The sequence below is a fragment of the Pelodiscus sinensis genome, chromosome 6, assembly GCF_052426305.1.
Source record: "Pelodiscus sinensis isolate ZL-2025 chromosome 6, ASM5242630v1, whole genome shotgun sequence".
NCBI classification, from domain to species: Eukaryota; Metazoa; Chordata; order Testudines; family Trionychidae; genus Pelodiscus; species Pelodiscus sinensis.
The window spans coordinates 72,177,636-72,204,618 of record NC_143057.1 but is presented as its reverse complement, the minus strand read 5'-3'; the positions used below and the strand labels follow the sequence as shown (position 1 = coordinate 72,204,618).

General features: G+C 45.4%; 3 protein-coding genes and 1 long non-coding RNA gene across 11 annotated transcripts in view; 2 read left to right on the top strand and 2 right to left on the bottom strand.

The window, feature by feature from the left end:
- The window catches only part of LOC149524168 (uncharacterized), a 46,273-nt gene extending 34,631 nt beyond the window's left edge, over nucleotides 1-11,642 (bottom strand). The window contains exons 1-2 of the long non-coding RNA XR_016349901.1: nucleotides 11,509-11,642; nucleotides 3,040-3,590 (exon numbers count right to left, since the gene is read on the bottom strand). This is a non-coding gene — a long non-coding RNA (uncharacterized LOC149524168). The remainder of the gene's footprint in view (nucleotides 1-3,039; nucleotides 3,591-11,508) is intronic.
- On the bottom strand, nucleotides 309-2,645 carry GPR150 (G protein-coupled receptor 150). The gene has a single exon (XM_075932117.2). It carries the CDS (start codon nucleotides 2,457-2,459, stop codon nucleotides 1,185-1,187), a length of 1,275 nt encoding a protein of 424 aa, XP_075788232.2. The 5' UTR covers nucleotides 2,460-2,645; the 3' UTR covers nucleotides 309-1,184.
- RHOBTB3 (Rho related BTB domain containing 3) overlaps nucleotides 11,520-26,983 on the top strand; it is a 139,067-nt gene continuing 123,603 nt past the window's right edge. For 2 of the 6 annotated variants that reach the window (XM_075932112.2, XM_089779318.1), the window contains exon 1: nucleotides 11,673-11,799. Coding sequence is in view for 1 of the 6 variants with exons in the window: in XM_014571316.4 (XP_014426802.2) it covers nucleotides 13,309-13,319 (11 nt within the window). In the remaining 5 variants the exon portion in view is untranslated. The other 4 variants (XM_075932113.2, XM_014571319.4, XM_014571317.4 and 1 more) reach the window with 4 other exon arrangements.
- On the top strand, nucleotides 11,525-26,968 carry RFESD (Rieske Fe-S domain containing). 3 transcript variants are annotated; one of them, XM_075932123.2, is made up of 4 exons: nucleotides 11,525-11,653; nucleotides 16,415-16,595; nucleotides 16,689-16,723; nucleotides 18,294-26,968. In XM_075932123.2, the coding sequence occupies exons 1-4, from the start codon at nucleotides 11,525-11,527 to the stop codon at nucleotides 18,573-18,575; spliced, it is 627 nt and encodes a 208-aa protein (XP_075788238.2). In that variant the 3' UTR covers nucleotides 18,576-26,968. The 3 variants fall into 3 exon arrangements, with proteins under 3 accessions (XP_075788238.2, XP_075788239.2, XP_014426809.3); XM_075932124.2 differs by lacking the exon at nucleotides 11,525-11,653 and adding an exon at nucleotides 11,664-11,799; XM_014571323.4 differs by lacking the exon at nucleotides 11,525-11,653 and adding an exon at nucleotides 13,180-13,319.

Below are 26,983 nucleotides of genomic sequence, written 5' to 3'. Positions count from 1 at the left end.
TTTACATGGGGATTAACTAAATCCTAAACAATAGGAGGGACAGAATCAGTTCTCTCATTAAATGAGATTTATACTACTGTTCTATAGGCTGGCATATAAAGAAATTGTAGAAGATCTTTGTCTTTTGCAAGGTGTGTTTTGTACATGTAAATTTCCATTACACTCTGCCCACACAACCCACTGACTCAATCTTCATTGCTAATTATTAACAGAAACAGCAGTAGAGTCCAGCCAAATTGAAACAAAATGAAACCATTACTTTCAAATAGTTTCTTTAAAGAAAATGAAGTAGTCACTTCATATGCTCATTGATTTTATTTACAAATGAGTTACTAAGTCCACAGAGTGCAACAAAAAGATTCAGAAGGCTTTGTAAATGTTACAAATATAGAGCTATTCATATGTACAACAGTCAGTTTGCATAGCAACAGCAGCCTCACTGATTTTTGCACTCTTCTCCTATAAAAATGAAAACACAAAGCATAATGCTATAGTTAAAGGACATGAAAAAACCCCACCTCATAATACAGAATCTTATTCTGGCTTGTTTTCAGGAGGCTTTCAGTTAAAGGCTTTCTGAAATTCCTCCCTGCCTATAAATGTCTGTATATAACTGTAAAGTATTGGTGATCATTTGAAAATCCTAATTTTGAGCCTCATAGCCTAAGGAACAAGGAAGCAGTTAGTTCAGTTGTAATAAAATAAAGATGCAAAAGACACAATTCAGCTTCTATAAAAGCATTACATCTAGTCATCACATGGCTACCAAGAGTGATGGAATGAGGCTTGTTCCCTCTGCTTGGTTAGGGAACTGAATTTCTGTCATCACTTGCACACAATGATCAGTGTCTCAGGAGCATTGGGGCACCTCTTCAGAGGAGATTAACTTCAAGTCCCATCGTAGTCCTTATTCACACTCCGGGAATGAAAGAAGGGAAAGCTGGGGAGATGTTTGAGAGGGCCAGGAAGAAGTGACAAGCGAAAGTTGGCAGAAAGTAATGGGAAGAGAGGAAAGCCTGTGCGCCGGAGTGACTGCGGGTGGAGGTGAAGGACATGCTGGGGGGATGAGCGGGCACAGGGCCAAGCAGGATGTTGAGAGATCTCGCTCTGCCCTCGGTGCCCTCTCGCTTGCTCCGCTGCGGTGCCTCCTGGCGGGCTCCGTCCGTCGCCCCTAGGGAGGCTCATTAGAAGCCGCTCTCGCATGCGGACGTGTCCTCGAGCTCCCGGGGGCCGGAGCTGGGCGGCGGCGCTGGGGTGCAGGGCTGCGCTCCGGGCGGCGGCCCGTCCTTCGGGCGGTGTCGGTGCGGGGCGCGGTGGTTCGGCCGGCGGCGGGGCTCGCCCTCGGGGCCGGGGCAGCAGCAGGTGGGGCCGGGGCCCGCGCGGCAGAGGCTCCTCTGCAGACGGCGCGCCCAGGGCCGGTGGCTCTGGAAGAGCAGGTAGGCGTAAGGGTTCAGCGCACTGTTGGTCACCGCCACGATGCCGAGCGCCGCCCGCGCCTCCCGCAGCCCGACCGGGGCCTCCCCGACGCGCCCGAAGGCCAGGCTGAGCTCCAGCACGAAGCGGGGCAGGCGGCAGAGCGCGAAGAGCGCGATCAGCACCAGCGTCAGCTGCAGCGTCTTAACCCGGGCCCGGGGCATGGGGCAGCTGGCGGCCGGCAGCCTCAGCAGCAGGGGCCGCGTGGCCGGCAACCCCAGACGGCGGCGGCCGCTGCCGCCTTCCCCCCGCGCCGCCGCCGGCTTGTCCTCCTGGGCGGCCCAGAGGGCGAGGAGGATGCGGCCGTAGGCCCAGCACAGCAGGCTGACGGGCACCAGGAAGGCGGTGGCGGCCCAGTACACGCCGTAGGCCTGCCCCTGCCAGCGCGGCAGCTGCTCGAAGACGCTGAGGCAGCGGCTGCCCCCGGGGCTGGGGGCCAGTCTGAAGACGAAGGCCTGGGGCAGGGCGAGCAGCAGCGCCAGCAGCCAGCCCAGCGCGGCCAGGGCCCGGGCGGGCAGCGGCGGGTGCGCCGGCCGCCTCACCACGTGGTGCCGCTCCAAGGCGATCAGCACCAGCACGTTGGACGAGGCCAGGAGGCCGGAGCCCTGCAGTAGCTTGAGCAGGCGACAGGCGGCGTCCTCCGCCGGCCAGGCGGCCCCCAGCAGCTCTGCAGCCAGCTGCGAGAGCAGGGCGAGCCCGCAGCCGTAGAGATCGGCCAGCGCCAGGTGGGCGATGAGGAAATCCATCTTCCGCCGCCGCCTGCCTCGGCCGCAGCAGCCGCAGCTGTAGAGGCGGTGCAGCACCAGGCAATTGCCCACCAGCCCCAGCAGCAGGATGGCGGCCGCCGAGATCACTCGCACCTGCCGGGTGAGGGAAGGCCAGGGCTCCCCGGGGGAGGAGGAGAGGTTCAGGCTCCAGCCGGGCTGCAGGGCAGTCGAGAGGTTGAGTGCCGGGGACAATCTGTCCAGGCTGAAAGCATCTTCCATGGCTCCCCGCAGTCCCGGGAAATGGCAGGCGGAGTTTGTGCAGAGCAGCCCAGGCGCTCAGTGGCCCCGACCCTGCCCGCCTCGCGGCTCCACTCTGCTCTTTGGGATACAAACTTTCTTGGGAAGCAAGACAAAGGATCGCGCTACTGATGAATGCGCTTCCCGGCGGCATATATAGGGCCTTTGCTTGTCATCTGGCACACAGCGAGGGTGGGCTGTGCACACACACACAGCAGCTAGCACGCCTATTATCTCCCCACTCGGCAACTATTCCCCCCACCCCCAGAGCCCAACAGCCAATTTCTTTCATACCACCTACTTAGGAACATCCTCCCCAGACAGGCAATTAGCTTCTTACCCCACCTTAACAAAGCAACTATAGTAAGCCCAACACGGTAACCGGACCTCTCTGGTTCCGAGCGCAACTGTCTCCCCTCGCCGCTGCATTTCAGCATTCATCTCTATTCCCAACACCTGAACCAGGGAACAGTCTCCGGTCCCCGCTGTCCAGCGTGGCCCCCACCCCACCCGTGCAATCGCCCCCTGCCTTCATCTCCTCTCCAGCCCTTTATTAACGTACCGGCGGTGAGCAGATCCCTCCTCTGTCTGTCCGAAATACCTGATGTTAAGTGCCCGCCACACGCCTTCACTCTCTCGCTCCGCCGCATCACCCACTGCCATTTCCACCTCTGAGCTCTGTGCTCAGGGCTGTGCCGTGAGAAGGAACGGATCGCGGAAACAGGTCAGATATCTGACTCGGGATTTCAAACTGCGAGGTAGTTTCAAAATATTTCATACCAGACAAAATAAGTTAAAGGATTCTCTGTCATGGGCTGTGTTGTTATTACACGCCCCTGAGAGCAGCGTAAATACGAGGAAGTGTTTAAAGAAATCAGAAGTAAAGGGTAATGTGGCATCTTGTTTTAATCAAAACAAAATGACGGTAAAGCTGTTCACGAGTCCCGTTTAACAGAAAGCAGCCTGTTGAGCTCTTGCATTCTGTAGTTAGCGTCGTTTCCTGATGAAATGCTAATCATCACCACATTGTACTTCGATGGCAACGCTTTGTTCGGGCATTTTTCAAAAGATTTTCTTTGTTTCAATAGCAGCTCCTCCCCTTGAAAAATTAACCTAGAAGGGTAGGAAATTGAAACATTTAATATAAATGAGCCATTACTCATTTGAACTGGTTTGTGTTTTTATTCAGAGAAGGAATCTCTCTTCCCTACACCCAATCTCGTTTAATAAAATTTCCACCAGATGGCACTTGGCTGCAGGGACGCCTCCATTCAACATAAGATAAAGTGACTCAGAAAATGTTGAGAGAGCCAAATTCTTCACAAACCAAATAACAGTTTAAAGTAAAGGGGAGAGGGATAACTTTCTCTATTGACACAAAGTGTTTATTTAATCTAATTGATGATAATTACAGTTTTTTGACTAAGGTTAATATAATTGCATCCCACAGGAACTGAAAAATTGGGGGGTTGGGATGAATGTCCACACTTTGATAACTAGATATTGCTTTAGGAAATCATTTTCCACCAGGTATTTATATTTTCATTGGTGACCTGATCTCATCCCCTTCATGCTGTTCACTGAGATGGATGCACATATTTCAGTGTCAGAAAAGTAGATTTAAAGCTAGTCAAAGATAGACAGGTCACATACAACAGTTGGGGCTGAATGAAAATATAAATATCCTTTCAGTTGTGAGGAGCCATCCATTTTCTCTTCAAAGTACATGAAAAGTGAAGCTTTTGAATAAACGAGAATAACACCATCATACATTATTTGGAAAAATTTAAAAAAACCAAATAGTCTAGTAGCACTTTAAAGACTAACAGAACATGTAGATGATATCATGAGCTTTTGTGGGCACAAGCCACTTCTTCAGATGACCGGAGTGTTGGAAGTCCAGATCAAAGAATAAATAAGAGAAGAAGGGAGCAGGGGAGAATGATGTACTTATTACTTGTTTGGATCAAGCATGAAAATGCACTGACAATAACAGCTCTGTGTTGCTTGATCTAAGATAATTTATACGTTTCCAGTTACAACCTTTAGGGTTGACAGGTTCATTGTCTCAGGATCAGGTCCAGAATTCAGTTAGTCTATTGGTGAGAACTCTGATGTGCCCAAATGCAATATTCACACTACAGAAACTCTTGTATAATTGCAAATATAGTTTATTATTGCATTTAGCACAATCACAAACACCCCAATTCCATAAAATGGGGAATGTACACCTATATCTTCATACTATATACTCACACCATTCCTTCTAGAACATCCCAAGGTGTTAGTCTTCATCTTCCTCATTACCCGCACCTTCCCCATCATCATCAGGGGCCATCATTCTGGCACCCCCCAAGGACTACATTTCTTTCTCCTACCACCCCTAGGCTGGGATGCCACTTTTACCATGTTACGCTGACATTGTTATGTTTGAAGCATATTCAGTAGGGGATGTTTCCTTTTCTCATTATTCCTCACCTTACTAATGGTGAAGTTTCAGAGGGGTAGCCGAGTTAGTATGTAACTGGAAAAGCTTAAAAAACAAATATTCTTGTCGCACCTTAGGCTACATCTACACTACAGGCTTCTTGTGCAAGAAGCCTTTTGCGCTCGAGTTTTTGCACAAAAACTTCTTGTGCAAGAGCACATCCACACCTGAAAGCACATCACAAAAGTGATGTGCTTTTGCGCAAGAGAGTGTCCACGCTGCTGGACGCTCTTGCACAAGAAAGCTCTGATTGCCATTCACATAAAAGCCATCAGAGCACTTGTGCTTTTTTCCATAGGGGTTTCTTGCACAACAAACGCCTCTGGAGTGTCCACACTGGCATGTTTGCGCAATAGCTGTAGCGCTAAAAGCAGTTATGCCTCAGAAAAGGATGTTTACCTACGGCGGACAAAGCCCTCTGTTCTGCCATTTAACTGCTCATTTAACTGTGCAAGAGCTCATTTGAGGTGTGGATGCTCCCCAGGTTTTGGCAGAAAAACAGCTGTTTTTCCGCAAAAACCTTGTAGTGTAGACTTAGCTTTAGAGAGTAACAAAACATGTAGATTGTATCACGAGCTTTCATGGGCACAACCCAAGTGTCTTTTTCCAATAGGTCAGTATATCATTGATCTTAATTTACTATCATATGCATCAATTCGTTACTATGGGTCTTTTGTGGTTGTCTATCACGTTTATTATTTCTGTCGTAGCCAGTTAATTGGTCTGCTATCAACCGTTTTGGGGTTTTTTTCTAAGTAATGATGTACCTGCTAAATTTGAGGGTCTTCTTGGAAGCGCCTATATCATGGCACTCTATCTTACCACCATTTATCTAGATGAAATGTCCCAACCATTTGCGAGCTAACTGTACTATCTGGGTGAAAGGTTCCAGAGAAAAATACTAACTTTGCCTTAGCTCAACATACAGGACGCAACCTGTAAGTCTCTTGTGTTACATCCAAACTGTGAATATAAACCTACTGTAACTTATTATAATAAACATATAGTCAACTATAAGGAAACAATAAATGTATATATCTATAGGCAAGCAAGATTAGCCCTATATACTCTACATTGTTGTTTCTTTCACAGATGCAGTTTTCCACACACCAGCACAGCATCTCACTCCACTAAGGCTATGTCTACACTACAGAGGGTTTTTTAAAAAAACTTCACTTACATCCACATTGCAATTGTGTTCTTTTGAAAAAAAATCAAAAGAACAGAGGGACTTTTCTGAAATTGGTAAACCTCTTTCTACGAGGCAGAAACCTTCTTCTGAAAGAATTGTTTTGGAAAAAGGCGTGTGTGGACAGGGAAGAGGGAGTTCTTTCGAAAGAAGAGGAATGAGGAATAAGCACAGGTGCCCTGGTGGCCACTCTGTCCATAGTAATCACAGCTTAAATGCGAGACAGAAGCCTGCAGTCTAGATATAGTCTAAGAAACTGAAAAAGAAGACATGTTTAAAGGGAAGCAATCAGTGAGAGACTGCAGAAGAATAGGGAGGATAAAAGATAGGAAACAGAGACAGGACCATATGACAGCACTGCTCAAGGAGCAAAGACATGTTGCAGTTCCTGATTGAATTTCAGTCTGAACACATCTATGCCTGATTCCCTCTGTAACCCATACAGAATTGCCTTCCTAGACCTTTCCACAACCTTCTCCCCACATTCCTCCTTTCCTCAGGAGCCACAGCAGCACAGCAGCTGGACAAACCCACAACTCTGAAAGCCTCCCTGGAAAATGTGCTTGTGAATTTCCTGTTCCTTCTTTTTTAAAGATACTTTTCCCTCTGTGTATGAAGTTTACATAACCAATACATAAATATGTTTGCATGGGTGTGGAATAAAATTTAATTTATGAAAGTGAATGAATCTTTAAATAATTATCCAACATATGATGACTACTGCTAATGTAACTCACACACCTATTGGGTGTGTTTCACTGTCCAGTTAGTGGCCCTTAGACCACTTACAGAGCAAGAAAAATGAGTTTGCTGTACAGCCTTAGCTGAGAGCCACCTGGCTTTATAACTCAAGTACTAGAGGCTCATGCATTAAGCTCCTGATTAAGGTCCCTGGTTCAGTTTTGCCTGTTTGGGTTACACTAACATTCAGAGTCCATACCAACAGGTAGGTACATTTGAAGTGTTATAGTAGCATACACAGAAACATGCCATGAGATGAGGGAGCTTCTGGCTTGCTCAGCTCCAGCCCCTGACAACCAAGCCTGGGCAGGCTGCTCAGGTAGAAATAGCTCCATCTCACTCCCAACCTAGTTGCCCACTGAACTCTCGATTGATGTCAATGAAATGATCCAAGCGATCCACTAGCGATTGCAATATCATAGAAAACTAGCCCTTTGTGTCGATGTACTCCATCTCAAGGTGGTCTGAGGCCAAAATGGGAATTTTTGTGCCATCTATTGTCTCACCATGATTAGGGAATCCTATTGCTGCAAAGCTATCCATTATTTCATGTACAGTGTCCAAAGTTACAGTCTTTTGTCGCAGGAGACAATGACCCAGCACACTTGCATCACTGGAAACCCCATAGTGGATTTCCCCACTCAGATCTGACTCACAACTGATTAGCAGCAGTCTGGTGTCGCCAGGTTCCACACAGCGATCAGCACTCATGTCTCTACTGTTACTGCAGCTCTCATTTTGATGTTCCTGTGGTGGAGGGTTTGAGAAAACTCTGCAAACAGTTGCTGGAAGATGGCTTTGTGCATCCAGAATTTCTGCAGCTGTTGCTTGTCATCCTGTATCTTCATAAGAATGTGATCCCAAAACTCGGGTGCTTGTTTTTCAAGCCCAGGACTTTTGACAGTGGCCTGTACCAGATGCTTCAGAGGGAATGGACAGAGCAGGGCAATTTTGAGTGATTCATTAAATTGTCCAGTCCCAGCTAGGGATGTGAACGACTAGTCAACTACCCAATAAGCAAATGCTTATTGGATAGTCGACACACTAGTCAACTAGTTGCTCCCCCTGCCGCTGCCTCTATCAGAAAGATGCAGCAGGGTAGGGAGGGAGAGGAAGAAGTGCTTCAAAGTGGCAGCACCACATGGAGCCCTGGACCAGACCCTGGGCTCCACATGGCACTGCTGCTTTGAAATGCCCTGTGGAGCCGAGGGCCAGCTGGTGAGTCCCCCGTTGGCCTCACGCTTCATGTGGTGCTGCTGCTTTGAAACACTGCAGGGAACACTGGGCCAGTGGGAGACAGTTGGGGGAGGAGTGCATGTCCCCCAGCTGGGGGACAGACATACAAACTCTTTGAAATATATAGTAAATACCTGTCCTTTTCTCCACCCCTAACGCCTGCTGGCCCAATGGGGTTATAGCTGGACACTACTTATCACAGGTGGCCCCTGGGTGGCGGGGCAGGGAGGCTAAGGCAGTCTCACCTCTGCCCTGGCTCTGTACCACTCTCCAAAGTAGCCAGCAAACTCCATCCTTCTCAAGCCCTGTTGTCCCCCCCACACTCCATTCTGTGGAAATAGAACACAGGGTAGGAGAGGGGGCATCCTGACATCAGCGTCCCGCCTTTATGTCCCCTGCTCTGCACAGCAAGCAGGAGGGACAACTCCAAGGCAAAGGGCAAGAGTTGCACAGGAACGGGGGAAGGGGCAGCTGAAGTGCTGTGCTTGATAGCCTCTTGGCCAAACCAGTCAGGGTCACCTGTCAAAGGCTCCAAGATCTACTACGTGACCACTGGACTACATATAAATTGCAGAGCTACAGTAGAGGTAGGTGTCATGTTACTGGATTTTAAGGAAGCAGCCAGATCACTGCAGCACCCATGGGGCGGGGGTTGTTGGCTCCAAAAGTGGTACAAAGGGGGCCATGTGAAGTGTCAAATAGAAGCATACTTTCTTCTGATTCCATATATGTTATTCATGTACTTGTATAATGTCTGTGTGTGGGTAAGGTGCAGAGTATAAATTGACCTGGGATCTGTGGCTGGTTTCTTGGAACCGGACAGAACTTGTTAAGGGAAGGTGAGATTGGGTTCTAAATCCCTCACTTATGTATGAGGCCTGGGGCCATCTGGGGCACGGATATTGCTGGGGTGTCGTAGGGGTTTTGCTTGTGAGGCTGCTGGCTGGCCAGGCAGGCAGCTGAAATGCTCTGTGGGATTGGTTTGTGGCCTATTTGGAAAGGTCTCCAGTCTGGGGGGCTATAGAGAGCCCCGAATTTGAGCAATTTGTCCTGAGCAAATGCCCTCAGCTGTGCCCAGACCCAGCCCGGTCTGTCACAGTAGGTTCGGAACCCGGCTTGTGCCAGGTCCTGGACTGCTGTGTCTCTGCTTTTTAAAATCTGGCTCTTACCACCTGGCTCTTACCACATTTAAAAAGGAGAAGCGCAGTGGTCTGGGACATGGCGTAAACCATATCTGCTGAGTCCTGGCTCGCACCGGGTCCCACACTGCGCCTCTGCCTTTTAAATGTAGTAAGAGCCTAGGGCAGCAGTCTGGGAGCCAGGGGGCTCTTACTACATTTAAAAAGCAGAGCCGCAGTGAATTCCATACCACTGTGCTTCTGCCTCCCCTGCCCCGCTTCTCCCCACACCACCTTCTAAGCTGGCTCCTCCCCAGGACCAGCTCCTGCTCCCCCTCACCTCTTTGCTGCCTCTGAAACAGTGACTCGACTAGTTGCTTACATTCCTTTTCTGGCCTCTTGCTACCCTCCGTGTCATTCTACAATATAATTGTCCTCTGATCAGACCCCCCCCCCCTTTCCATTTTATGAGAAACAATCAAATTCCAGGCACTTTGGCTGTGCCAATGAGTTGGCACAACCAAAACCTTACCTTGTTTTTGAGTTGTGATAAAAGAAAGCTGCCTACCAAAACTGGTGATCCTAGCTCTTACCATTTAGGAGCTCTTGAACGAACAAACCCATAGACATAGAGTCAAAATTTCCAAAATATATAGTAGATTATAGTATGTATTCCCCCTTAGTCATCTCTTTTCTAAATTTCCAGCAGATCCAGTTTTTTAAATCTTTCTTTGTGGGGATATTATATACCCATAATCATTTTCATTGTGCTTTTCTTCATCTTTTCTATATCTTTTCTGAGATGAGGTGACCAGAATTGCATGCAGTATTCAAGGTGTGGGCATACATTGGAGATATATGTTGACATTATACTACTTTATTTTTTATTATCTATTCCTTTTTAATGGTTCCTACGTTCTGTTTACTTTTTTGACTGACACTGCACACACTGGATTTTTTCAGAGAAATATCCCCATGACTCCAAAAATATCTTTCTTGAATGGTAACAGCTAATTTAGATGCTATTGAATGGATAGTTGGGATTGTTTTCCAATGTGCATTACTTTGCATTTATCAATATTGCATTTTATTTGCCATTTTCTTTCTCCATCACCCAGTTTGTGAGATCCTTTTATAACTCGTCACAGTTAGCCTCGTCACAGTTAGCCTATCTGGAATAATTTTGTAGCACGCACAAATTTTCTACCTCACCATTTCCCCTTTTCCAAATCATTACTGAATATTTTGAATGGCACTGGTCCCAGTACAGATCCATAGGAATGCCACTTTTTACTTTTATTGTGAAAACTGACCATTTATTCCTACTCTTGGTTTTCTTTGTACTAGACAAAGGATTTTACCTAATATAGAAGTGTAAAGTCTGAGATTATATTTATATTTATGTTTATATTCTGTGTAACCTGGATAGTTATGCTTGCCCTCTATGTCAGTGTTTCTTAAACTATGTTCCGCAGAACACTGGTGTTCCGTGAGCAACTCACAGGTATGCTGTGACCTCTTGTTTTTGTTACTTCTTTTTGTCTTTTTTTGTCTGACAAAAATTTTTTTGTTTTGAAGAAAATTTTCATAGATGTTACACAAAAATATTGTTTTGTGTTCCATGATCTCAAAGAATTTAAGAAACAGTGCTCTATGTCATCTCTGAATTAGGTTTTTTTTTTCTCTTAACCTTTTAATTTTCTTCCAAAGCAGGTCTCTTGTGTTCAAATTGTGTGTATGGTGGGTGCTGAATTAAATTATATCTAGGGTTCTGGTTTAATGCTTCCAAGTATGACAAACCAGAGGGGAATGATCCAAGTGTCTGGTGGTAAAGAACTCATCTGAATTTTCCAGGACATTGCCTATTATGAATAAAGTGGAACAACAAAATATTATCTCCACTTGCAGAAGAGGCCATTACTAAAATATTACTGTAGTAAAATGTGTATCCTTTCCTTTCTTCCAAGGCTCCCATTGCTCCCAATCCCCCTTCTCCACTTCATTGCCCACGCACACCTGTCCCATTCTGGTTACACTATTGCACCAGCTCCCTGTTCAGCCAAAGGAGGATGGAGAGAGCAGGGCAAGTCACCAGTTGGCTCAGAGTTCCTGGCCGCCTTTACTGCAGCAGCAGCCCCTTAACGGCTGGAGCACCGAAAGCAGGCGCTTGCCAGCTGGCCCTGAGAGCAGGCTACAGGTTCCCGCTCTTTCCGCCAGAGGCCCCACCCCTTCCGGGGCGTGGAGCTACCCCCTCCTCACTTGCTCCACCGGCCGGATGAGATCCCCACGGCTGCCGGTCTCCAAAGCGCTCAGCACCTGCCCACGCGCACTGCAGTGCCGGCCTCCCCGCCAGGGGGTAATGCAGACCCGCTCCATCCTCCGGCGTCCCTCGCGTGACGCGCAGGTACGAGCTCGTCACGTGTCACATGACGCTCAGTGCTGCGCCGGCCTAGAGTTCTCTTGTCACGTGCTTCTCCGCGGCACCTTTGGCTGAAGCGCTCCTCGCCGGCCGTTGGCAGGGTCGGCCGCTGTTGCCGGACGCATCCAGGGGTACGTGACAGTTGTTTTCTACTGACGGAGAACGCTTGGCGCGAGCTCTTCTAAACGGGTTATGAGGGTCACCTTGCGCGGTGCTTGCTGGGGGTTGTAGTTTTCTTTGCGGGGTGGCCTCTGAGGCTGCTGCTGCGGCGGCGCAGTGGGGTTTCTGTCTGTGACGTATCGGAAGAGGTATGACGGCGCGGGGGGAGGAACCCAGTGTGCGCTCCTGTGTCGTTACGATCAGTATGTTTGAAAATGTTACATTTAGAATCAGTAATAGAAATCAGGAGCTTACAATTCCCTGCCTAACAAAGCTAGCTGTGAAAGCGGAATGAGCACTGCTCAAGTTAATGTATTCCTGAGACTCTAATAATTAATATAAACTCTTAATTAGAAATAAAAACATGGGCTGAGCTGTAACTGGGGTGGTTGAACTGCCTGAAAGAGCTGTAAAGTTATTTGATTTATGCATAATCAGCTCGTAAAAAGTCTGGAAAGTGCCATGGGGGTATTTCTACTAGTTGCAGGGACTGCAGGAATATTTGATGGAGAATGATTTGCTTGCCATGCATGAATGGCCATAGGAATGTCATAAGAACGTATACACATCATATATATAGTAGCCCAGTGTCTGTGAGTCTGTAACGCTGAAATGCTGACTGTTCCCTCTGGGTGGCCCGTGCTGCATGGGGAGTGCGGGGCCCAAACGGCCGCTTGCTTCCCCGTGGCGGCCTGGCTGAGTGGTGCAGATGTCAGCTGAGCGCCATGGCGGGAAAGGGAGTGAGGTGGTGACGTGCGGCATGACAGCGGCTCCAGGCCCTGCCCCCTGGCCGTGAATGTCACCGTCTTCCCCCCTTCGCCTCCCGCCGTGGCGCTCGGCTGACTTCTGTGCCACTCAGCCAGGCCGCCGCGTGGAAGCAAGTGGTGCAAGCGGCTGTTTGGGCTCCACGCTCCCCATACAGCACGGGGAGTGTGGAGCCCAAAAGGCCATTTGGGCTCCACGGTCCCCCGAGTGAGAGGCAGGAGGGGGAGGAGAAGAGAGAGAGAGGGAGGCAGTAGGAGGAGAAGAAAGAGGGAGAGAGAGACGCAGTGAGAGACGGGAGGCTCAGGAAAGACAGCCAACGGGGAGGAGAGACCTGAAAATCCCGTTTTATGACAGGCTAATTGGCTTGTTTTAAAAGAATATGACTCCAAGATACATCTGGAGAAGGCAGATATGAGAATTATTTATAAGGAGTAAAGAAGAAAACAACTTTCAGAAATCTCTCGTGTTCTGTTATCAGCCCAGCCTCAGCCTTCCTCTTATCGGTTCTGCCAACATTCATTTCAGCCTTTTTTGTGCTGCTAAGACCAATTCCTCTGTGTTTCAGAAAACCTTTTTCAATAAAGACGAACTTAAAGAATTGATACATATGAGAACAGAACGGGTGTGGGATGTGATGGAGCTATAGAACTGGTGCTGCACTTGTTAATTTGAAACTTCGTCCCTTCATCCATTCTTCATCTCTGTCATGTTCTAGCATGGATCTAAGGTATTGATGTGACTTACGTTAAGGAGCTAAATTGCTTTTACCCTCTTTAGAGTTTGATTCTGTCCCATTTTGGTTACTCCTTCTCCCCCCCTCAATTCGTCTCAGTACATATGAAGACATTTTTTTAATTTTGTTTTTCTTTTGCAGGTAAACCTTAACACTTGTATTATTTTAAATCAGTGTATGTCCCCAACTCTGACATTGTCTAAAAAGTAGTTTTAGCTCATTTGCTTTTGTTTATAGGGAGGGCTGGTTTTTGTTTGCTTTTGGAGATACTCCTATATCAGTAGTTCTTAAACTTTTGGTCTGTGGCCCAACCCACTCAGTGCAAACCTTTCTGAGGATCACCAGCCAACCAACCATGTTGACAAAATAGGTGCAGGAGGGAGTGGTGGTGTGGGTTTTGGGTGGGAAGTAGGGTGCAGGCAGGACCGCTGATGTGGGGGAGGAGCAAAGAGGGCAATTGCCCTGGGGCTGGGCCACTCAAAAGGCACTGGAACTTCTTTGAACTGCTGCAGAAGCACAGGATGTGCCACTCCACACAGCTTTGAGGGCTGGGGGAGGAAGAAACACCACAGTCTGGGTGGCGCTAAGGTCTGACTGCCCTCAGCTCCACCTCTTTGGGGGGTGTGGATCTGGTTCCTTTCACCTTGCCCCAGGGCCCAACGTGGCTGTTGGCCCCACTGGGTGCAGGGCTAACAGTGGAAAATTGGGTGCAGAAGTGGGTAGGGGATCTGGTCGGACGTCCCATCATCTCTGGTATTGGCACGCTCACTACTGGCCTATCCAGCTATGTAGACTCTCTCCTCAAACCCTACGCAACCAACACCCCCAGCTATCTCCGAGACACTACTGACTTCCTAAGGAAACTACAAAACATCGATAACCTCCCCAATAACATCATCCTTGCCACCATGGATGTAGAAGCTCTGTACACCAATATCCCACATGAATACGGATTACAAGCAATTAGAAACACTATCCCAGAGGACACCACTGCCAACCTGATAGCAGACCTATGTAACTTTGTTCTTACCCACAATTATTTCCAGTTTGAGAACAACTTGTACCTCCAGATCAGCGGCACAGCCATGGGTACACGCATGGCCCCACAGTATGCTAATATCTTTATGGCTGACCTAGAACAACGTTTCCTCAACTCCCGTCCCCTTTTGCCCCTTCTCTACCTACGCTACATCGATGACATCTTTATGATCTGGACGCATGGCCAAGAGACACTGGAGACATTCCACAGAGATTTCAACAACCTACACCCCACCATCAACCTCAGCTTGGACCATTATACACGAGAGATCCATTTCCTGGACACCACAGTACAAATCAACAATGGAATATTAGACACCACCCTCTACAGAAAACCCACTGACTCATACAGTTACCTACATGCTTCCAGCTCCCATCCAGCACACACCATACGATCCATCATCTATAGCCAAGCCCTTCGATACAACCGCGTCTGCTCTAATCCCACTGACAGAGACCAGAAACTTCAGGATCTCTACCAAGCATTTATAAACCTCAACTACTCACCCGAAGAACTAAAAAAGCAAATTGAAAGAGCCAGACGAATACCTAGAAACCATCTACTTCAAGACAGACCCAAGAAAACCAACAATAGAACACCACTTGTCATCACCTACAGCCCCCAACTTAAACCTGTCCAACACATTATCAATAAACTACAGCCTATACTGGAACAGGATACTAAACTCCAAGAGGCTCTGGGAGACAGACCCATAGTCTCCTATAGACAACCACCTAACCTCAAGATGATTCTTACCAACAACGACAGGACATACCACACTAATACCAACCCTGGTACCTTCCCTTGCAATAAACCCCGTTGCCAGCTTTGTCCACATATTCACTCTGCTGATACCATTATTGGACCTAACCAAGTGAGTTATAAGATCAAGAATACATATTCCTGCGCCTCCAGAAATATAATCTATGCTATCATGTGCTGGAAGTGTCCGTCTGCTTTGTACATTGGACAAACGTCTCAGACACTTCGCCAAAGGATCAATGCCCACAAAACAGATATTAGACAGGATCACAAAGAAAAAACAGTTTCTTACCATTTCAATCAGAAAGGACACTGTCTCAATGACTTAATTACCTGCATCCTGCTTCAGAAGCCTTTTAAATCTGCACTTGAAAGGGAATCCTCTGAACTGTCATTCATGCTAAAATTCAACACTCTACGCATGGGTCTCAAAAAAGACTCTGGCTATCTTACCCATTACAAAGATAGCCTCCCCAATTATCACCTCTTATTAGCTCACAGACATTTGCCTCCCCTCCCCCCGCATCCCGCTTCTGTTCTGAAATTTGATTTGTCCTTTTCATATTTGTTCATTTTTTTAATTGTATCCTTTGGTATATATGGTTGTGACTATTTTCTTCCACTGTTTGATCTGAGGAAGTGGGTCTGGCCCACGAAAGCTCATCATCTAATAAACCATCTTGTTAGTCTTTAAAGTGCTACGTAGTCCTGTATTTGTTTCAATCATGACAAGGGCACTCTGCTAATTAGCTGGGCAGCATTTAAATCTGTGCTGAGAGGACACTCAAGCACCAACTTACAGGGAACACTACCTGCAAACCGGATCTGGTCCGTGAGGCTCGGGCCCACCTTCCATCCCCCACAAATAATGGGAAGCTGGCACTGGTGCTCCAACTCACCTGGTGGGCCAAGGGGCTGAAGTGCCACAGTGGGCTCTTCACTGTGGGGAAGAGTAAGCTGAGCTTTGAGCCACAGCTCTCCTGCAAGGCAAGCGGAAGCGGGGAGCTGCTGCAGCCTCCACCAGTTAAGATTCACCCATCTAGTTATCAGTTAAATGGTTAACCATTCAAATTCTTAAAAGAACAAATTCCATGGTACTTATTATCTAATACACTTGTAATGAAGCAAGACGTTTTATTAATATAGTACAAATTATTTTTATCAAAACTTTTGCTTATGGTATTTTAGGTACATAATATCTTTATGAATGACTTGATATCCAAAGTGTCCTTGTGGAGAAAACCTAAACTTTAATTTTTTTATAAAATGGCTTTTCTTTTAATTAAAGGACATGGATTTGCACAGCTCAGTCGAAACACCTCATAAAATGGAGCCTAATGCTCCTGTATGTGTTGGTAAAGAAGAGGAAATAAAACAGTCACAAAGAATAATAGCCAGTGTCCATGACAGAGAAGTTGTCATTTTCTACCATGAAGGGAAATTTTATGCTATGGACTGTGGTTGCTACCGTAAGATTGTTTGTACTCATCATGTTAACAATTTTAAATTAATCCAGTGTGAGTTGTGATGTGACTGTAATTCCATATTCCACCATTTTTTAGATGCAGGAGGTCCTTTACATCTTGGAGAGATAGAGGTATGTAAATATTCTAAAAATGACACATTAAATTATTTAAAATATTTTAATCCTAAGTAGCATTACCCATCCCTTTGTGATGGTAGATGTACATGTGGCCTCCTCCCTCCACGCTGTTCCAAGGGGTGAGGGTGGGGAGGCTTGGGCAGACTCAGGCTGTGCAGCTGCCTCCCTTCCCAGGGCTGGGGTGGCTGGAGCCAGCTTGGGCTGCAGGGCCTCCTCCCTCCCTGTTACTCCCAGGGGTGGGGAGGCTCGGGCTCTTCCCTCTCTGCTGTCCCAGGAATACTGGGGTACGCATGTGCTGCTGCTCCTCATCCCCTCCCTGTGGTTGGGATAGAGCCTCAGCAAAAGGGGTGGGGCTGACGGCCTGCCCCTCCCTAGAAACTTCTCAAGTCTTCTAAAATATTCTCTGTAACAGATGGAGTGACGGATGCCTCTCCTTTTATATTAGTACAGATTTTTATATTGCTCTTCCACATTGGGCTACATAGTGTTCTTAGTAACACTGCAATAATTCTGAAATCAGTGAGGTTACTTTGGGTTTATACTGGTGTAAAGGAAAGTAAAATTTGGCCCTTTCTACAATGGAACACTCTCTTTAACTGCCCTTAATTTGTCCATTTTCACAATGCTTCCAACCACTTGCTGGCTTGAGAGTCAGGAGGCCAAGTCCAGGTACTTTTTCAGATAAATAGACTAGTAGATGTCTAATAAATGATTCATAGACATACTTACATTACAAAACATTGATAGCATGCTTTATACATCATAAAGAGACATAGTGTTTATTAGAATGTAAGGAGAGTAGAGTCCCTATCATCTGACCTAAACGAGACAGATAGGTGGTCGGATTACCAAAAATGTCAGATGATAGGGACTCTACTGTAGCCTGGGCCGCTTGGTCCCATCCCTGCCTGGCCCTGACCCCTTCCCTCCCTGCAGCTCCCGGGCGCCTGCCCTGCTCGCTGCCCCGTTGCTCTCATGGAGCCGCTGATGCCACTCCTGCTGGCGCCGCTTTGTCCCAGGAAGCTGCAGGCATCAGCGGCTCCAGGAGAGCGAGCGGGGCCATTTTCCCAGCCCACGCCCTGGAGCCGCTGATGCTGCTCCTGCTCCTGCTGGCACCGCTTTGTCCCCGGGAGCTGCAGGGTCGGATAAAGCAGAATGTCAGATTACCGAAGGTCGACTAATACTGACTCTACTGTAAAACATCTCCAGTCATATGGATAAAAATATAAATTAAACTATTATGATTAGAGCCTAAGATGATGATTATCTTGAGTCCGAAAGAATCCCATCATCCATATACACACATCCCATTATGATAAGAGTATTGACAGTTGGGGGATTTGGGGGCTTTCTTTGAATCTTTTGACATTGGCCATTGTTGGAAATAGGTTACACTGGATGGACCAGACCAGTCATCTAATTTGGTATTCCAGTTGCTATTTAAAAAAAAACAGAACATGATGTTCCTGCCATGGCAGTACAAGGCATTACAAGTAGCCTAAAAAGCTGTTAATTTATAGAGAAGAGTCAGATTTCAGTGGGTTGTCTTAATTTTTTTCCCCAGGATATCAATGGACAGCCTTGCATTATTTGCCCTTGGCACAAGTATAAAATTACTTTGGCAACAGGAGAAGGATTATATCAAGCAATAAACCCTACAGCTCCATCCCCAACACCAAAATGGCGATCAAAGGGGATAAAGCAAAGGACTCACAAGGTTACTGTAGACAATGGAAAGGTTTATGTTACTCCTTCTGACCTATCTATCAGGTGTGACTCTGATTACTATGCTGACAAGTACAAAAAAACTGGAAGTTCTGATATGAAAAAAGAATGCACATTCTGAACTTCAAAATCAGTGGCCATAATGCAAAATATGTGTTTGTCTGTGTGTGTACATGCATCATTAGTATCACAGGATGATGGAAAAACTACACAGCTGTAAAGTTTTTTCTAAGTGTTAATATATTAAATTTTCTGTATTAACTTATTGCTATTAAGGCATTAAACAATGTAGAAAAGAGTAAGATCATAAACAAATTCAAGACTGCCTCTAGAATTAACATTGTGTCAGTGAAGTTTTATATTTTCCTTTAAGAAAAGACAAGTGTAATGTATGTATAATTTTTTGTAATATTTCAAGTGTTAAAACTTCATTGCTCGGGTTAGTCTTAATTTTTATGAGGAGGACTATTATAGTACTTAATCACAGTTTATAAAATCATCTTGGAAATGTAATGGTAAATATCCATTGAAGGATAGAATTGTTTATATATTAAATAGTTTAAACCTATAATATGAAATTGGGAGGTTTTCAAGCACTTGTTGATCTTGGACTAATGGTGGGGTTTGATCTTTAGCTTTCCATCTTTTAAGATGCATATCTGTCTAGTGATTTCTCTGGTAAAGTGATAGACAGCGACCCCTGGTCGCTGTCTATCACCTTTGGGAGATCAAACCGAGAGATGATGTCATTTAAGACTATTCTCGCTGTTGTTTTTGCGGTGCATTTTTTCACGGGAATCGCCTCAGTCCATTTAGTAAAAGGGTCCACAGCCACGAGGCAATACACATTTCCTTTGGAGGACTTATGTAATGGTCCTATGAAATCAATCTGGATTCTATCCCATGGCTGGTGTTGAATAGGTTTGCTATGGGGGTCATGTTTCTGGTTATTCTGTGCACATCTTAGACAATTCTGAACAAAGTGCTCCACGTCAGAGTTGATTTGTGGCTACCATGCTACTGCAGAGCTCGAAGCACCCAATCAGAATCCGTACAGATTGTGATGTTATCATTTGATGGGCTGTTTTCTAGGGCTAATATCACTGCAACAATTTCGGTGGCCTGTACAGAGGTAACGTTGATTGGTTTTAATGCTTCTGTTTTTGAGGCAACATGTAAGGCTGCTGCTCCCGCTGCCAATTGGCCATTGTGTCTATGGCAACTTCCATCCACCGCCCATATACCATTTGGCATATATTCTTTGATTAACTCGTATGTGGTTATCAGTTCAAACGGTGATGTTTCTTCAGGTGATTTATTTTCAGGAATAGGACACTCATGATTATTGATAATATTAGAGGTAACAGGACTACAAAATAGGGCTGGTACAATATTATATGATTTAGAGGGTTCCACCTTAATTTGATGGTTCATCAAGGCTAATGTCCACTAGGCTATTCTGGGATGGCTCACTTGTCCGTTATTGATTCTGCCAGTTATTATATACCTTACTGGTGTATGGCAAGTTTTCAGTACTATAGGAGCCATTCCTACTAAATATTCCCAGTGTTGTAATGCCCAAACAAGTGCTAGTACCTCCTTTTCACAGCTGCTATATTGTTGTTCTACCTCGGACAAGGTCCTGGATCTGTATGCGACAGGTTTAACTGTAGTCCCTCTCATCTGTATCAGCACCACTCCAATAGCTTCCTTCCCAGTTGACATTTGTAAATTAAATTCTTTATTGGGATCCAGGTATGTCAGAGCTGGTGCCTGCATCAAGGCAGTCTTCAACTGTACAAAAGCTTCTTGTTCCACATTACTCCACTTTCATGGCTGAGATTTCTTCAATAGCTTATAAAGAGGTTTAGCCTTTAAGCTGAAATTTTCTATAAAATCTCTACTATAGCCTAGTAATCTAAGAAATATTCTCAAACCATGGACATCACTAGGAGCAGGTAAGTTGGATATTGTTTTTACTCTTTCCTGGTCTGGCTTCCAGCCTTCTTGCCCCAATTCCACTTCTAAATAAGAGACCTTTTGCTGGACTAGCTGGGCCTTCAATGGATTGATTAAAAATCCCACCTTCTTTAACGTACCCAGAACTTCATTGAGAGATTTCAAGTGGGTCTCTCTGTCCTCGGTAGCTATTAAAATGTCATCCACATAGCTCACCACATGTTTCGCATATTTCAAATTCCTCCACAGGTTAGAGATGATCCAATGACAAATTGTGGGTGCGTTGTGGAACCCCGGTGGCACATGGGTAAAAGTGAACTGTTGATTTAGAAAGGTGAAGGCAAATTTATACCATGATTCTTGCTGCAGGGGAATGGAGAAGAATGCATTAGAAATGTTAAGGACGGTGAACCATCAAGCCCCACTAGAAATTTGGGCGATAATCTCCAGGTATTTTGCTACAACCAGAGCCACTCTAGGGATTACCTTGTTCAGTTCCCAAAAATCCACCGTCAGTCTCCATGATTTCCTGTCAGCCTTCTTCACCGGCCATATGGGAGAGTTACATGGGCTATTGCACCTCACAGTGACTCCTTGTGAGAGTAATGATTGAATTGTATTTTCTATCCCCTTCTGAGTTTCCATTGGAAATTGGTACTGTTTTATTGGTTTCATGTCCAGACCGTGCACCAAAATGGACTGATTTACCTTTCCACAACTTAATTTATGTTGTGCGAAAGCGGTAATATGTTGATTTACTATGGCTTGCACATCGGGTTCCCATGTAGGCATCTCAATTTCCTGGCATGTCTTGATCACTCTCAAACTGTGGGATGGGAATATTATGGTCCCAGCTTCTTCAGCATTGGTTGTTTGGTAGATACACTTATTGGGTAAATCAATTATTAGCCCACATTTTCTGATTATATCAATACCTATAATACTGATGTTATCTAATTCTTGCAATCCTAGGGTATTACTTGTCCATAGAGAGCCTATTCTGTACTGCACATCCTTGATAAATGGCACTATTGAAGATTTTCCATTGTAAGGTCTTGACATGATCAATAGTTGTGGTTTTAATAGATGGCGATTGTTTAGGACAAATTAGGCTATTAGATGTCCCAGTGTCCACTAATGCTTGTTGCTTGATTGTTCTGAACTTCCCATGGTATTCAATGTCTATAACAGGTCTTCCTTATAAATCAAAGGACAATGTTGTTATTGTATCCATTTTCAGGGGCTAGGAAGCTCGACCCCTTCACTTCATATCCTGGTTCTCATCGTCGGAATCAAAATGGCGGCACTTACAAGACCTGGAAGAGGGATTGCAAAATGGCGGTTCCGTACATACTGGTTGTTTAACACAAAATGGCGTTTTGTTAACCTTCACGGTTTTTCCTTCCCAATGCATTAACTCCTTAAACACAGTGTCCATGTCCATTGCCTTAATCTTTTCCCATGGCAAGCCAAGACTCTACGAGTTACAAAGATATCTTCCCTCTTGCCAACTAACGTTCTAGATGGGAAACCAGCCCTGTTAATTTTGTTCTCCTTAAATTTCAGCTCATATTTAGGTGGCATGACTCCTTGCTGGAATTCATCATTCAATGCAGAGATCTTCTTAAGGTGCTGCTTAAATCCCACAGTAGCGAGCTGCTGCAGCTCATGAATTTCTCTTAGCTTCTCTTCCATAACAAGGAAGGGAGCAGTAAGGTAATCAAAGGTACCTAGTGCCAGTTTGATAGCTGGCAGCAAGCCTTGGTAGCAAATATTCCTCAACTGGGGAGTGTCACAGTCCAACCTGTCATCCCTCTGAATACCGAGCCCTGCCAATAGATATAACAATTTCTTTCTTATAATATATTGATCCGGTTTCTCTCCTTCCCCTTGCTGGTTCATATATAACTTGCCTAAAATGTCCTCATGTGGAAAGTATAAATGATAGACAGACTTATATAAAGTTGCTCTACATTAGGATTATATGCTCTATGTTAGGATTATTAATTACTTGGTAAGGTAGAGAGAGAAATTCTTCTACTGGCATGCACTCTTTAAGCAAAATCACCACATCTTCTGGCCCTAAATTTGGGGTGACACAAAGCCAGGCCAGCCAATTTAACACCCTCTCTTTATTGCAAGGCCCCATATTTTTATGGAGAGCTCTTGCCTGCTCGGGAGTGAGAACCTTCTGTTCTTGTTTCACCACAGGTTGATTTTGCCCTGGGTACTGTTACTTTTGTGGTAGTGATTGGTGCCATTTATTCAGATTTCTCCACCCCTCCTTGATAGGAAGGTAGAGCACTGATGGACCACAATTTTAGCTTTTTACTTCATCTCCCAGCCAATTTACATGGTTAAATTGTGGCTGGATGGCTGCCACCACTCCCTTAGGCATTCTGAGCTGCTGCAGCAGCTTACTAATGTTCTGTTGGCATGAGTGTGATCTCCCACAGTTCTGATGTTATTGGCCTCTTTTAAGAGCTGTCTAACTGTTACCTGTGAGTCATTAAGCTACGCATTTTGTTCCAATATGACCTCCTCTGCCTGATCATTTTTGAGACATAATTCGGATATTTTGATCTCCAATTGTGATATTTTTACATTTAAACCTTGTATTAAGGTATCCTTCTGTTACCCTGGGACGCAGTAATGATTAATTAAGAGATCTAATTAGGCACACCCTGACATTCAGATGTTAATTGTCCCAGAAGATGGGATCGCCCGAGGCCGTATCTATCATCGGGTATGGGTTTTAAGACAAATGAGTCGGAGACAAGATATGGGGCCAAACCATATATTGTAAAGAATCTGAAACGGTCAACACGTGAAATATCAGTTTGCCCACCCTATCCCAGAAGAAAAGATGATAGAATATCCCCAATACACAAGGTATACATTACATCCACGTGATTGAAAACAGGTTTCAGAGGTCGTGACCTCTATGCTCTGGCTAATAGGAAGCCTCGGCAGAGGAACAGTGAGGCAATCCCACGATGATACTCCTCTTGCCTGGCAGGTGCAGATATCGGGACTCCTTAGCGAAGGGCCTTCCACTCTTCACATGTTAATCCAATAGGGTGTCAAGTAAACCCTCAGTAGCCAACCCTGTGCTGGGCTATTGTTTACACGGGACTTCTCCACAGGAAACTAATCCCACTGGCAGGACAACCATTACCTACATCCATATGGTCACACTATTCAATCACTCTTCCATACATTTAATGACATTTAATGACAAACAGTAAAACATACCAATAGCATACCTACAAAATGACACAAGCTGAACCCAAAAGACTGAACCCGCCCTGAATCACAGCTAGGCTATTTATAGACAAAAAGGCGGGAAGATGTTAGTAGAGCTGAGTGCAACACCATTTGGGCAGTATGCAAAGCTTTTTGGATCGTGTGCAGCTCTTTTGGGATGGGTGCAAAGCATTTGGTAATGAGTGCAACCCTGTAAGGGGTGGGAATCTTTAGACAGAGAAACCCCTCGCCACCCTCCTTTGGTTAGGCTGACAGGATTGTATACCAACAAGGCTGACCCACAGACTCCATTTTAAAATCCAAATAAACTCCAGCCCAATTATACATTTCCATAAATTACAGTGATAACACTTCGACTCTATATCATCAATCATTTGTTTAAGCTGGCTTTCTAATGTTGTTAACGTGGTGAGTGGTTTTATCATGTAAAGTTCTTAATACTTTAATTTGAGCTGCCAGCTCCCGGCTCACCATTGTGAAACCATAAAGCAGGGTCCATTTTTGATATTGCTTTTTGGTGTGGGGTTGTTATATTTTTCCCACAGTTCCCCAAACTTAACCAAAGAATCTTCCCCTTTGAAAGATTCTTCCACCCAAGGGTTAGATTCTTTACCAAAAAGATTAACAGCAGACTCCAAGGTGTTTTTATTATATACAGGTCTCCAGCCGTGGCTGTCAAAAAGCTGGGGAGCAGACATCTTTCCTGTCCAGATTGCTTACCCAATCCGTACTAGATTTAACTGAGAAAACAGGTTATTGGCTAGGTCTGAACTTCAAGACCTGCCTGTGGTTCTCACTATACAATTACAAAACCAATTAAGGGAGAGAAAAGGGTTAAGGTACAGTGTCTTAAAAAAAAAAAAAACCCTGCAAAAGGGGTTTAAATCACCACGGCAATGGCCGGATTACCCCAAAAATAGGTGCACGCCTGCTTGCCGCACGGACCTGAACCACCAGGAAGGGCTGAACCTGCCAGTCAGCAAGGTCGGGAACCTCAGCTACCGGGTGGCCTGCATTGGGGAGGAGTGTCCTCAGTTTCGCCAAACTGTAGTCACTTCCGGATTTAGAATGGGGAGAAAAAGATAGGGCCTTGGGGGAATTCCCTCCCTGAGTCGATGGACCGTACCATTAATTATTTCTGTTTGTGCTACGGCACTACTTATAAAAGTCTGAGTAAGCCAGACAGAACCTGACAAGGACCATAAAATCCTTACCAGGATGTGCTGTGGTCGCCAAACTGTTACACTGGGAACAATGTAACGCATTAACTTAGAGTGGAATTAGACCTGTTCTGACTAGATGTAACTGATCCCAGAGTCAGAAGCGAGGTTCACCTGGTAATCTGTATCTTTATGACCGGCTATTTATGGACCCAATAATCAGGCAAGCCAGAGTTTGGGGCCAAACCATGTATTTTGAATTAACAGCACAAATAGGAATAATAAACACAACTCACCCACCCTATCTCTAGAAACCAAGCAGATAGGAAAGATCCCAATACAAAGAAAGGTATACTTTACAAAATATGTGGCAATCAGTGCCCGCAACCTTCTACTTCGTGGCTAATTGGAAGCCTTGAAGGAGGACAAGTGGGGAGATCCCCTGAAGCGATAATCCTCGCTTCTTGGCAGAAGAATGCTGGAAGGACCCTCAATTGCTTGGAGAATGGCTCCTCAGGATACGGTACTGGTCACCCTCTGGCTAAACCATCCAGTCCAGAAGTTAAGTGGTAGTAGATGGTAAGTCCAGTCTCAGTCCAACGACTCTAGCCAAGTACCCTCCACGTGGGGCATTCCCACACGCAAGGTGGCTGATGAGTCAAAACCAAGGCCTCACCAAGTCAAAACCAAGGCCTCACCAAATCAAAACCATTAATCTAAAGATGACAGGGAAAAGGATTGGAACCACAGGAACTTGGAAAGATCAAAGAAACCAGAGGAACCAACCCAAACTCTCTTAGGTCAGAGCTTATACAGGCTCTGTGGTGGGAAAAAGATGTTAATGGGCTGGGTGCAGAATTAGGGCCTTGTGCAACTGAGTGGAGTGAGTGTACTTTTTAGGAATGAGTGCAGTGATGTTGGGGCTGAGTGCAGCTGTTAGGACCAAGTGCACATGGTTCAGGGATGGGTGCATAGCTGGGGTCATGTGCACAAAGCTGTGGTTTTGGCGGGAAGCTGCATCTGAGGGAGAAAGCATTCCTTAAACAAAATGGAGGTTCTGTGGACTCCACTTTGTATGCTCTTGTCAACATAAAACTCACGTTCAGGGTAATAATGGGTAGGTCTGTGCTTATACATAAGTAGAGCTCAGTGTTCCCTCTCAGCTGTGTGGCAACACAGTATCACAGTTGCTTAATGAGCACCACTCAGCCAGGGCCTCAGGACTCATGTATGGAGTTGCCTGGCAGGGGGAAGAGGCATTTCTTCCTCAGTGGCAGCAGCAGCTCCCTGCTGAGGATAGAGAAGTAAGTCTCTTCCAAGCTGGTAGGGACACGTCCCTTCCCTTTTGGCTGGGCTCATTAAGCAGCTGTCGGGCCGTGCTGCCATGCCAGAGGGAATGCTGGTGGAGTACATCATGCATAAACTAAGGAGTAACGGGGTGTGTTGAAATGCTACATTAAGGCGGTGCTTGTGGATACTGGGCCTCGCTTCATTAAAATCTGGCTTTTGAACTTGTAAAGAAATTTTAAAATGAAGCATAAGATCATATGACCTTTCCAGAACTTTTTAGCAATGGAATACAGAGGAGTATTCTGTTAATACTTTGGGTAGAATCCAAACAGCATTGCTGTTCATATTTCTGACAAGATTGGATATAGTCATTTTTAAATTATGACTTCACAAAGCAGACATCCTGGGAAGTGAATCAGGATAGGAGATGAGAAAATCTGCATAAAGGGAAAAAGCAAAGAGGAATTGAACCATGTCATGGACTCCATTGACAAAGAGAAATTGGTAAACTGAACCACAGTAAAGGAAACAAAGTACACATTAATCCAATTTAGTCAGTATCTGTCTGCTAGAAAAAATGTGATTAGACATTGGCCAGTTTTGTGGAATTTGGTATAAGATAAACACATTAGACTCCAGACTTCAGAATCTCATGCTTTTACTTACATAATCAGAAAAATTTACACAACAGTTGGTTAGTGCAAAATTTACATCCTATATAACATGTTCCTAAAAAACATTAATAGTGAAGCTCTCAGCCACAACTGGATTAAATGACAAATACCCTAGATTTTTTTCATGAGACAAGGAACACAAGATATTAAGCTATTTGTACTAATGATTATTTTATTAA

What these genes read in the sequence shown, in the direction of transcription:
- RFESD (XM_075932123.2), top strand. Translation starts at nt 11,525, where the DNA reads ATGAGATCCCCACGGCTGCCGGTCTCCAAAGCGCTCAGCACCTGCCCA. An exon ending in GTCCCTCGCGTGACGCGCAG is followed by an intron (nt 11,654 to 16,414) that starts GTACGAGCTCGT and finishes TTTTAATTAAAG; the next exon opens with GACATGGATTTGCACAGCTC. An exon ending in TACATCTTGGAGAGATAGAG is followed by an intron (nt 16,724 to 18,293) that starts GTATGTAAATAT and finishes TTTTTTCCCCAG; the next exon opens with GATATCAATGGACAGCCTTG.
- GPR150 (XM_075932117.2), bottom strand. Translation starts at nt 2,459, where the DNA reads ATGGAAGATGCTTTCAGCCTGGACAGATTGTCCCCGGCACTCAACCTC.